The following is a 12,323-nucleotide window of genomic DNA, read 5'->3' as shown; positions in this document are numbered from 1 at the left end:
GTCAGCAGTGGGTCCAGCTGGAAGATGAAGCAGTCAGTTCCTCATCTCATGGAAACCCCCCCTGCAGTTCTCCCATTATCAAAACCTTGTCACATAAACCTAATAGTTATTTTTCATTACATATTGAAAATAATGTGAAAAACTTAAGATACCACATACCCCACCTGCAATTAAGATGTTAAAAGCACAGTTTGTGGCCATTACAATTCACTTTTGTTTTAGCTTTACTGTTCTTTTCCTCTTTGCAGTTTTGATACAATCTTAACTACACAGGTTGCTCTGAAAGTAATATGTTCTATTTATTGTCATGGAAACCACAGCAGATACTAAAAGCGCAATAACACTATTTATATAGAGCTAAATTTCAGCTACAAAATACTATTTTTCAGTGTAGTCATTGCCATTAGCTGTGCATTTTTGACAATGATGAACTGCATGCCACACCTGTAAAAATCTGCACTGTCAGAGGTAATCCACTGTCACTTTCCAGATAGAGGAATTCAGTTACACACCTTTGCTTTATCTGCACTCCCACATCAAGCACCATTTTGTCAGACTGCCCCTCTGCTGCAGTCTGTCACATGGCAACAACATGTAAGGGAATGCTGGTGGGAAGGTTCAACCTTTGCTGACACACCACCAACATCCACCTCTGACATGGGTGAACATAATAAAATAGGAGGCATTACTTTCAGAGCAGGTCTTATATCCTTAAACAGGAATTTTTATTTAATCAAATAAAGAGGTAGGCGTATTTCCTAACGGGCAACCCTTTTTATCAATTACAGTCAAACAACAACCAACAGTGGCTGCAAATTGATCTCCTCACAGTTAAGAAGATAACTGCTATTGCTACCCAGGGGGTCAAGTCTGTATCAACCGAAAACTTTGTGAAAACCTATGTTATTCTCTACAGCAACCAAGGCTCAGAGTGGAAATCCTATACAGAGGGTTCAAGCTCAGTGGCAAAGGTATCATCTTCAGCTCAGACAATACTGTCATTGCTTGCTTTTAGATTCTCGGTGCAGTCAAGGCCCAAAGGCAGAGCACTCAGACAAAAAGATATCTTTCACAGGATTTTAAAATGTTAGGGAGCTGAGGTTAATAAGATAACTTTCATAGTAGTCCAGTTTTTCACAGTACTTTGTAGTAATAAAAGGGAAGAAGGCCAAGCCCATAGAGAATGCAGTCAATGTTGTGATAAAAGGAACTGATGCTATTTGTGAAGAAGGACATTTCATTTGAATGAACAAGGCCATTTAATCTTGATGAAAATAGGATTTGCAAAGGCCTCTTTCCAACTTTTTTTTTTGGCCTTCATTCTGTGATTTAAACCAATGAGCAGTTACATGTAATGGAGCTGGTGAGCTCTGAATATCCAAAAGCAGGTGAAATACTTCGTTACCCATATCGTTTTACACCAACCTGGCCCACAAGGGCAGGTGGAGGTAAAATGAAGGAAGTTTGTTTTCATAATCCATTCACATTAGAATGGAACCTTTTGTGATGCGAACAGACACAGAGGTGGTTCAGATGCTGCTGTCCTGAAATAGCTTCAACACAGCATTTCACAAGGAAATTGCATTTTGCATAAAGTCAGCACTGAGCCAGTCCATCTGCTCTGGGCAGCTGATGCAATGGCTTAGTATCATTTTAAAACAGGCTGCTTCCTTTTCTTTTAAATGTGCTGCCTCTTACCTAATTGTGTATTCTATATTTGCAGGTTTTCTCTGGTAATGAAAACAGCAGTGGGCACATCAAGCATTTCTTAAACCCACCTATCCTGTCCAGGTTTATCCGCATTATTCCAAAAACATGGTATAATGGTATTGCCCTTCGGGTGGAACTTTTTGGCTGTGATTTTGGTGGGGATCTGACTGCAAAAAAGATCTGACAAGCCTGGGAGCTCTTAACCTTTCTGCAATCATCACACAGAGCAACTTCTTGAAAAAAAACAAAACCCCCCTAACTCTTAAAGTGATCATATGTAATAGTTCAGATGTGTGCTTCATCATAGGACCTAACAAATTGCCAATGGGAACCAAGCAATAGCTCTTTGACAGGCATTCCATTCCTATAAATACACTTCAGAAAGATGTTTCTTTCCTCTGGAAATAAATAGCAGTCCTTTCTATTTTATGTATCACTTCTTCATCTTAACAAGTAGATTGTCTTGCTTTGTATTTAGTTTTGTATATTAAAATATTTGCAGTACTCCTGCAGCAGAGAGGAATAATGGAAAGCTACAGGTGGACATTTTCCGTGCATAGGGCTGATAGGGAAAACCAGTGCAGACATGGAGCTGTCATGCTGCATTCCAGCAGTGCCTCCATAAGAAATTACTGTAGAGGATGACTTCACCTCCACATCTCTTTCATCTATGCTCTGACAAAAATATAAAGCATCCCAGCACTGAAGCATATGTATCCTCCCTTCTTTGAGAATGCGGGTTCACATTGATTTTGTTCTTACACAGCAAGCACACAGGAAACACTGTGGATTTTAGATAATGTTTTATCTTCAGTGCCCAAGCAAGGGGAGGGATAGCCATCAATATCTCTTGTCCAAAAATGAGAAGGGAAGTGATTTAACTGAGATGATTGTTTATGGAATGAATCCAAGAGAGAATTCAGAATTCCTGAGTTTTAGTCCCTTCTAAACTTTTAGACCAGAGGGAGGAAATACGAAGTTCCCTGGAATAGGAAAGCATTGAGAACACAAGATGGTAGAGGCAGAGGAGGGTTAAATAAAGCTGAGTAATAAACAACTGCATCTTATTTATCATTTAGCCCTGGCAGTGTTTTCACTAGTAGAGCTACTCTTATGCATAGTGTACATGCATTTCTCACAAGATGGTGACATCTAGCAACAACACCCATACAGTCCATGAACTCATTGTTCCAGCAGAGATTTAGCCAAGCTTTCAGTAGCATCATTGGATTCTGTCCTGCAAATTAATTGCATTTACCACATGGTTTCCTTGAGAAGTGTGGAATTTTTGAGGTAGTTTGTTTTTGAGCCTTGTATGTAGTTATCCAACTTCCTTTAGTAGGTTTTCAATTATTGAATCTTAATGTGTGTTTCAAAATAAGGGTGTAGAGCAGGAGTGTAAAGTAATTTTTTTTCTTATTAACTGTCAAAAACTGTTCCCATTTTTCACTGAAAATAAAGATAATACTGTAGCACAAAAAGCATTAACATTTTAATTTGTATATTTGCCTTTACAGTAGTACATCTTAGGTAATAATTAATGAAATTTCCATCAAAGAAGGAAAATTTTTTGCTGAATAGGAAATTCAGTGCTAATTAGAATTAACTTCAAACTGTGAAACGCTGTGAATTCTGTTTATATTATGTATTAAGTTAGTATAACTCATCTTAAAAGATCAGTTCCTTAATATTTTGCGACAGTGCTTAATGTTTTCATTTGATACATCCACTGAATTGCAACACAAACCATATTCACTTTAAAGAATAGAATTTTAACTTTGAAGACACTTTTTACCCTAGAATACAAATAATAAAGCTTACGAAGCTCTGCAGAACAAGAATTTTGTGTGATGGGTGCTAAACAATCTCTGTTTGGGGTCAGCCTCTTCTCCCAGCTAGCAGCAATAGGATGAGAAGCAATGGCCTTCAGTTGCACCAGGTTTAGGTTGGATATGAGGAAACGTTTCTTTTCAGAAGGAGTGATGAGACAGTAGCACAGGCTGCCCAGGGACTTGGCAGAGTGATTACCCCTGAAGCTGTACAAGAGCTGTGTAGTTGTGACACTGATGGACATGGTTAGTGGGCATGGGCTGACAGTTGGACTGAGTAATCTTAGTGGTCTTTTCCAGCCTTAATGATTATGATTTAAGGAAGCTTTAAGAACTGTTTTTAAAACTTCTAAGTAAGTAAGTATTTTATGTAAAGTTAGACAAGTGTAAGAGCAGGACTCTGTATATCTGTGTTGGTTTTCCAAGTTGGGGGCACTACTTCTTGCTAACAGATGAGACTTTGGTCAGTTTGAGCCAGCTGTCCTGGTTGTCCTCTCCCAACCCCCTGTGTACACCCAGTCTACAAGCTGGAAAAACAGAGTGGAAAAAATAGAAGACCTTGACACTGTGCAAATGCTGTTCAGCAATAGCTAAACCATTGTCAACATTGTTTTAGTCACAAATCTGAAAATCAGCTCTGTCTCTGCCAGATTCAGTACAATTTCCACTCCTTATTCCATATCATTTTCATCAAACTTAGCTCTCACACTATACAGTTCATTTTCAAGTTCCTCACTAACCACCACATCACATCTCATCTGTAATGGCAATAGGACCAATGCAATGAGGAGGTGTCACAAAGAAGGAAGTAAATGGAATGCTCACCTGTCTCTGAAGAGCAAGGCTTACAAGAAAAGCTCCACAAAGGAGAGATCACCAACAAAAGATCCTTCCTTAGTGGCAGTCAGCCCTTAAATGAGGTCTAAGAGGAGTGAAGCCTGGCTCCACCCCTTCTGGTCACACAGGTGAATTACCTTCACGTGTTCTCCCAGGGCTGACAGGGTCTTTTCCCCAGGTGCTCAATGAATGGTTCAGGCCATGACTCAGAAGTGGCCATACATCATCTTTTGATGTATACACAGATATTATTCTCTTAGTCTATGGTTCACTCTTGAGAAATATCCAGTGAGTTCATAGTCCATGACTGGGGTTCCGTTTGCTAAGGTCGTGTTGTGTTGAGTTATTGGAGTTCCAGCATGTCCAGCACAGAAGCAGTGCTCTCAGGCCATCTGCCAGCCTGGGTACACAGCCAGTGCACTTATCAAGATGTTCCTAGGCACAGCAAAGTAAGGTGATAAGTGCAGTAAACAGCAAAAGCCAAAAGCAGTCACTAACAAGCACTAGACTCTAATAAACATTAAGGCTCAGGACCCTGCTTATTAACAGCTGAACAGCTCAAATAGCAATAAATCCTCTGTCATGCTGATCAAATCTGTTATTATCTCAAACCCCATTTTGGGCACCTAAAAGGACTGTGGGAGGGTGACTCCAGACAGCAGGGAAGCCTCCACCCATTTGCTTGCTCACTCCCTCTGTCAAAAGGGACAAAAGCAAGAAAAATTTGTGGATCAACATAAAGACAGTTTAATAAGCAAAGCAAAGTAAAGAATTAATTCACTATTAACCACTGGTGGGCAGAAATCCAGACACTTCCTAGAAACTAGGGCCTCACTGTCTCAAATGCCATGACCTTGAATATCTTGCCTTCCTTGTGCTCTCACTCAGCTTTTTCAGTGGAGTGTGATGCCATGTAGCACAGAATGCCCCTGTGCTTAGTTTGCACCAGCTGCTGTGGTTGTGTCCTCTCAGGCTCTTACCTGCTGCTTGCTGCAAACCAGAATGGAAACAGAGAAGGCCTTGGCACTGTGCAAGCAGTACAGCAATAGCTGAAGCATCAGTACCTTGCTGATGTGATTTTAGTCACAGATACAAAACAAAGCACCTGCGGGTTACTGTGAAGAAAATTAACTCCATCCTAGTAAGATAAATTACACAGAGTATTTCCATATGCAAACAGGGACAAATTATTTCTGTTCACAGGAAGGGAGATGTGAAATCATGCCCGCGTGGGATCTGTCAAACCAAACCAAAAGTAATCTGTGCTTAGTGAGCACTCAGGTGGATGAAAAACAAAGAGCTTTCATCATCTGTACGAAGTAGCAGCTTACAGTGAATCTGCCAAGGCTTTAGAAAACATATAGTCAAAATGGTCAGGCTTGCACCACATTTTATGCACTGTGGAATAAATCCTACGTATGTTGAAATGGACAGCAAAATACTTAAGAGGAGCAAGAATTCCTGCAGTTCTTTCAAAGCAGGGAATAGAGATATGCGTCAGAACACAAAGCAAACAAGCTCTTTTGTACTAAGGTGGAAATGTTACATCAGGGCTGGAAGTAGTCACGTCTCACCAATAGTTTCCACGCAGTCTGGGGATGCCTTGCACTGCCCTCCTGTTCCAGCTTCCAGGAGGCCTTGGATGGCCCAGAGCATCTCTAGACATTGGTATAGGGATAGCAGCACACAAATCCCTGTGCTTTTCTCACTAGATACCACTAAGTGTTCCCTTTAGCTTTCCAGAGGCAGTGGCCATACTATGTCATGCAGAAATTGTGAAACTGCTTGTGGAAGTGAGGTGGACGTACATGTAAACACAGCTCAGCAGCTCTGAAGTAGTTCCTGAGGGCAGCACTGGAGTAGCTCTTCTTTCAGCCTCAGACGTGAGCCTAGCACACAGGCAGGTTTGTACAGACTGAAAAGTCTCAAGGCAATTCAGGCAGTAGAGGAGCACCCTTCTTGCTTATAGAATAGATGAAGGCTCCATTTTTGCTTGCTCATTGCTGGCAGTTCTGGCCATGCCACGTGCACTGCAAGGCAGCAGGACTGCAGCTGAGCCAGCTCACCTCTGCCAAGGTGTCCCACTGTTTGCCAAGTGGGTGGTTCCCTCCACAACACAGGCAGAGCAAGGCCTACTGGGAATACATAGCTGCTCATTATGCAAGGATCAGAGTCAAAGTGGATTGTCTATCTGTTCACTCTCCCATAAATCTCACAAGATGTGCATGAAAATAGATGCAAAGGTGAATCTGGACTTCGGGGCACTCCATGTATTAGGAATGTTACTAAGCATGTGAGGCAAAAGTGAGTCATGACCACGTGGAAGTGCCAAGAAAACACTATGGAAAAAGCCTCAGGGGGTATCTGGCAGATGTCCAGCCTTCAGGAGCACCCTGATAAGGCTGTGAGCACAGGGGGCTTAGCCAGAATTTGCCAAGGAGCAAAACAATGGATTGCAGCTTCATATGCAGTGACGTGCAGGAGATGCATTTCTGACAGTTTCCTGATCTTTTTTTTCTCGTCAGATCTTTTGGAGAAATTGATGAAGGAGGAAGGTAAAGGTTGTGCACATGCACACATATGTGTGAGGAAAGTCTGTTTATTGACATGTTAATATCTATCACCACAAAAATGAGATGCAACACTATCCTGGGGTGGCCAATTGCTGTTTCTCATTAGTGAGTCATTTGTTCCACTTAGTGAGCACTTCTTGCTCTCACTCCTTTATTTTGTTAAGTTTATTCATACTCATTGTATCTCATCCACCCAGTTTATCCACCCACACTTTCCTATCATTACTATGCCCCGTTTTCCACTTGTTTGTTACACCCAGTGTTTGCTTTATGCTTTAATTACAATAACCTCCATCTTCTTGCAAGTTTGTGTAACACTCCCAAAATGGGCTGTGGAATCAGGGTTCCTGGGAACATCTATGACACCATTCCTAATAAGAGAAATGCTGCGCTGAGTCCACTGTGACCTAGATATGTCTAAAGGCACAGGCTAATTCAGAATGGCCCACGTGCTTCTACATTTAAGTTCAGCACTGGGTTTGTTCTAACTCTGCTTGATCCCCTGCTTGTTTTTACAACATTCACCATGAAAATCTGCACACCGGTATCCCTATCTGTGGCAGACTTAAGTGACTTTTTTTCCCTGCAGCTGATTGAAAAGCATTCCAAAAATGTTCTGCCCAAAATGGAAATGCATATTGCTGTGCAACATGATCCATCTTAGACTAAGGGTTAATCTGATAACGTGTGCCAATGAATTCCTCAGTGATTTCCCATGCACAGCTTTCAGGATATGTGTGGCCTCCCAGTCTTGCTGAACACAAGATCAAGCAAGTATGAAACTTGGAGATAAGGAACACAGCGTTGGAGGAGACACATGGTGGAATGATGTGACCATTAAGGCACAAAGTAAGGGCAAAAAAGCAGTGACATCTCAGAAAAATTAAAAATAAGATGAATTCGCATGGAACTACAGTGCTGAAATATCTTGGGCTTCCAGACTGTGTTGCAGTAAAACAGAAGCAGAAAATATTTGTCATCGTTCCCTGCAGTAGAGAAGGGCTGTTGCATTCTTCTTGTGAAAGATCTTTTCTTGCAGCTCAAAGGCAATTGATGCAATTATAGCAAAACAGTTATGGCAATGCTTGCTGACCCTCACTTCATTTTTCTAAAGAACAAAATTGCAACATTCCTGCAGGAGTTTTCAGGCTCTGAAAAAGCCACAGTCACTCCAAAATGGCTGTAGCATTGGAAGAATATCCTAGTGGAATTCATGCAATCTTATTTTTTGAAGAGGGGAAAGAATTTTAGAAGAGGGAAAGATCAAGAAGGTGAAACAATTCTGTTCTTTACACTTATTTAAAATCACTAATTTACTACTTGATGGGATAATGCTGTATTCTTCCCTCCAGTGAAATCGTTTTCTTCTATTGCTTTTGATGCCAGGGAAACGCATGCCCTGTGCTTAGAGGACAAGGCTGTTCTCTTGAATAGGGGAGACACCTTCAAGTGTCTGTAACTAACAAAACCCAAACAAATAGGAGGTAAAATAAATGAATGCATCTGAGTAAAGTTAATGATGGGAGAGCTTTTGAATTAACCTGTTGTAGCTGTCAAATTTCTGTAAATCTCCTGTTCAGAGCCCCCACCTGATCAAAAGATCTGTGAGGGGGAGCTAGAAGAGACTGACCCTAAAGGCTGCAACCAATCCATTCTTATAGGTTGCTACAGTCTATAAGCCCTGTTGTAAACTAAGCATGCTTCATTTCAAAAATAATTTTGGCCTTTTTCCGACTTCTTTTGCATTCCAACACATACACTAGTTAGTAAAATCTATTTCCTCAAATTTATTAAACAGACATGATCATAAAAACACAGAAATTAGTTGGTGCCTTTTCTCATACTTAAGTGCATTTGTTCTGTTCACACTCAGCAAAGAAAAAGTCTGTTTTACTTCCTTGTTTTAATGATTTCCTGAGTTATTTGGACCATCTTAGTGCTCTCACATACTGGCCTTTCAATCTGCAGCCAGGAGAGTAGGTGGGATTCTCAGAAATTCATTCCATTGCACATACTTGCGCTTCTCTGTAGACAAGCTGAAGATAAGGGCCTGCTTATTGCTACCCAAATGGCATTTATTTTAATGCCAACTGCATCCAAGATCAGAACAAGTTAATGGATTTCCTATGGCTTTGGTTTCCTATTGACATTTAAACTTCAGGATCATACCACAGGGATGACACAGACCCCCTCTGGCTAAATCCTTATCTTAGGCTCCTGTTTTTGTCCAACACTGCAACAGGAGCTATACCTTCCAGTGAAACATTGCTGGATGAGCTATGTTCAGGAGCTGTGCAAGCCAGAGCTGTGCCTGTAAAGGGCGGCCGTTGCATAGTACATCCATGTCATAACTCACTCTGTCACTTTGGATCATACAAGTCAAGTGCCTCTGGCAGATTTACACTGACTGTTATGTTCTTGAGAGATGTTATACTTTTTTCCTCTTAATATTATATATGTGGAATCCTCATAACATGAGTCATCAGTCCCTGGAGGTGTTCAAAAAGTGTGTAGATGCGGTACTGAACAACACAGTTTAGTGGGTGACACTGGTGGTGGGTGGATGTTTGGACTGGATGATCTTGGAGATCTTTTCCAACTTTGGTGATTCTAAGATTCTATGAGCACTCAAACTAGTTGGGTCTTTCCAGTAAGAAAATGCTTTTCTCAGAAAAAATAATTTCATCCCCATGTGGGAGACATTTACTTTCAAAACACCCTTCACATCATATGAAGCAAATTCTTTGGAGAACAAACAAAACCCTGAGAAAGTCTGGAGTGCTTCAATCAAAACTTTGCAGGTTCTTTTTCTTACACAGCATTTGGAGGTCAAATCAAGGTTCCCTGACTGCTATCTGTATCACCTCAGTAAATGCATTGAGCTGGCACAACTTTCTCTGCTCCAGCCTGTACTCTGAAAACCACAACTCAGATCTAGTGGTGTAACTCTAGTGCGTGGGTGTCCAACCTTCAGGCTTTCCTGGTCTGAATGAGTGAAGAGGAATCGTCTTGGGTTGTGAATATGTAGGTCACTCCAAAAGTAATGCCTTCTATCTATTTCCATGGAAATGACACTAGATACAAAGAACACAATAACACCATTTGATTGAGAAAATTCTCAGCTACAAAACACTGTTTTTCCACATAGTCACCACCATTAGCTGTGAATTTTTGCCAGCAATGAACAAGGGCCTGATACCATGCTTATAAAAGTCTGTACCAATGGAAATGACCCACTGTCGATCTTGCTACTGCTGAAACGCACCACCCGCTGCCTCACTGTGCTCACATCCACTGTGTGGTCTTCAGAAATCTTCAGCAAGTGTCAGTGAATGTCAGCGGGTGCCATTTTTTCCACACGGAGGAGTTCAGTGACACACCTTTGCTTCCATGTCAGATGCCATTCTGTCAGACTGCCCTTCTGCTGCCATCTGTTACACGGCAGCAATAAGTAAGGGAATATTGGTGGGAAGGTTCCACCTCTACTGCTGTACCACCAACATCTGCCTCTGATGTTGTAGGCCAACGTAATAAAATAAGAGGCATTACTTTTGGAGCAGTCCTCATGAAATACATGACGTAATTATTATATATAAGTAACGAAACTTCTTTCAATTTTTATTTATTTTTTAATTGTAAAATATCAAGATAGAGCAACAGAAGCATAAAACTAACAGGATACGTGACCTCGTTTTTGTGAACCCAGTGCATCGGGCAAGTTTGATGGCAGTGGCTGCAATTCTCAGTGACCTTGCAAGGTGTTCAGCAGAGATTTCTGATGACATTTTATTCTTCCTGTGCTTCATCCTTGAAAATAATTGTTCACAATTGTATGTACTGCCAAAAAGCGACGATATGAATAAGATGGGACTGTGAAGAGAAGGGTATATAGAAGTCTGGTACTGAGACAGATTTTTAATTGCTATTCTATACATTCCATTTGAAAATTCATCAGCAATGTACCTATGTTGACTGAAAATGGAACTGAAAATAAACCAAAAATGTGATGATTTTTCAGCAATCCTTAAAAGTATTCTCAAATGCCTTTATCAAAAGAGAAAGTGTGGCTGCATTCTTTTCTGTTCACGGGACTGTGTTTGCCCTGTGTAACAAAATGAATAACACCATAGCCACTTGAGCTGGCCCCACACTGCATCCCCATCATGGTGTGTATACCTGCAAATAAAAGAGGATATGAAGTTGCTGAGAAGCAATGGCCTGAAAGAAAATTTTACCAAACTCAGAAGACAGTCAGAAAGCAGCAAAATGCCAGACATTACAGGATCAAAATGTTTAGCTGATTTTTACACAGCCAAATACTTTATTGACCTAGAATATTTGGTAGCTATATCTATTCAGCTGTAATGATGGAGATAGCAATAAAAACCTGCAATTCAAGGAATCTATTCTGAGGCCAAGATGAATCTGTTGTTGCCCGTCTATCTGTGCATAGATAGCTGCTTTCTGAAGGCTTTTATTTCACATCTTCATGAATTGAGCTCCAGCTAGGAGGCTGATATGCAACGGCAGAGGTGGGAGACCCTTGTGCAACTTTCTATGGCATTGGCTAGTTTGGAAAACAAACCACAGGTAAACAGAGCAGGATGCTACAGCAATGGTAGTAATGTGGTAGAGATCAAGGGAATGCAGCTCAGGATGAGGTGAAGTAGATGGATAGTAAAACAGATCAAGTAGCAGAGCAGCAAACAGTTCAGAGAAGGACTGGCAAAAATCTTTAAGAACAGAATTCCTGAGTGATGCTTTAAATAATTGCCTCGAATGTAATAACTTCATTTTCTTCTCTTGTCTAGTATTTCTTCTGACTGGACAACAAGGTGATGTTGTTATTGAATCACAGGAGTGCTTCCAGCTCTTCATCTTGCTAAACAGAAAAAAGTGGTGGAGATCAGTAGCTGAAAGAAAGAAAGAGCCAACAGTCAGTACAGAGCACAGTAGCACAGTACAGAGTGGCAGGTAGAGGCCCTGTTTGTTGAGCTGTTTTCCAGTGAATGCTTGTGCCCATTCTTGGAGGAGGAGGAGGTGGGGAGGTGTTGGGGTAGAGTGGCAATTGAGAGGACTGCAATGGTAGCACACTGAGTAAGTTTTCCCTCTGTCCATATGCAAGAGGGGCACCAGTCTTCCTTTAGTAATCAGCTCTGAACGTGTATTGCAAGCTGCACAGCCAGGGGCTCCAGCCCCCCTCCCCTCCGCTTCGCCACCCCCGTTCCCAGTGTCCCCCACCCACCCGCGACACGCGGTTCCGGGACCCCGGAGTCAGGCTGCGCCTCCCCCACTCCCTCGCACACGTGCTCTTCTCGCACCGCAGCCCTCCCACCTCCGGCTTCCCATTGGTCGGCCTGCCCGGGATGAGGAG

General features: G+C 41.6%; 1 protein-coding gene across 1 annotated transcript in view; it reads left to right on the top strand.

Moving 5' to 3' along the window:
- The window catches only part of F5 (coagulation factor V), a 36,866-nt gene extending 33,315 nt beyond the window's left edge, over positions 1 to 3,551 (top strand). The window contains exons 24-25 of the mRNA XM_065742018.1: positions 789 to 971; positions 1,724 to 3,551. Of these exons, the coding sequence (XP_065598090.1) occupies positions 789 to 971; positions 1,724 to 1,894 (354 nt within the window). The 3' untranslated portion in view covers positions 1,895 to 3,551. The remainder of the gene's footprint in view (positions 1 to 788; positions 972 to 1,723) is intronic.
- The last annotated feature ends 8,772 nt before the right edge of the window (positions 3,552 to 12,323 follow it).

Source organism: Cyrtonyx montezumae, unplaced genomic scaffold (genome assembly GCF_038088225.1).
Source record: "Cyrtonyx montezumae isolate F1298 unplaced genomic scaffold, pur_monq_1.0 scaffold_3, whole genome shotgun sequence".
NCBI classification, from domain to species: Eukaryota; Metazoa; Chordata; class Aves; order Galliformes; family Odontophoridae; genus Cyrtonyx; species Cyrtonyx montezumae.
The sequence above is the reverse complement of the archived record's forward strand: the minus strand, read 5'-3'. Positions and strand labels throughout refer to the sequence as shown.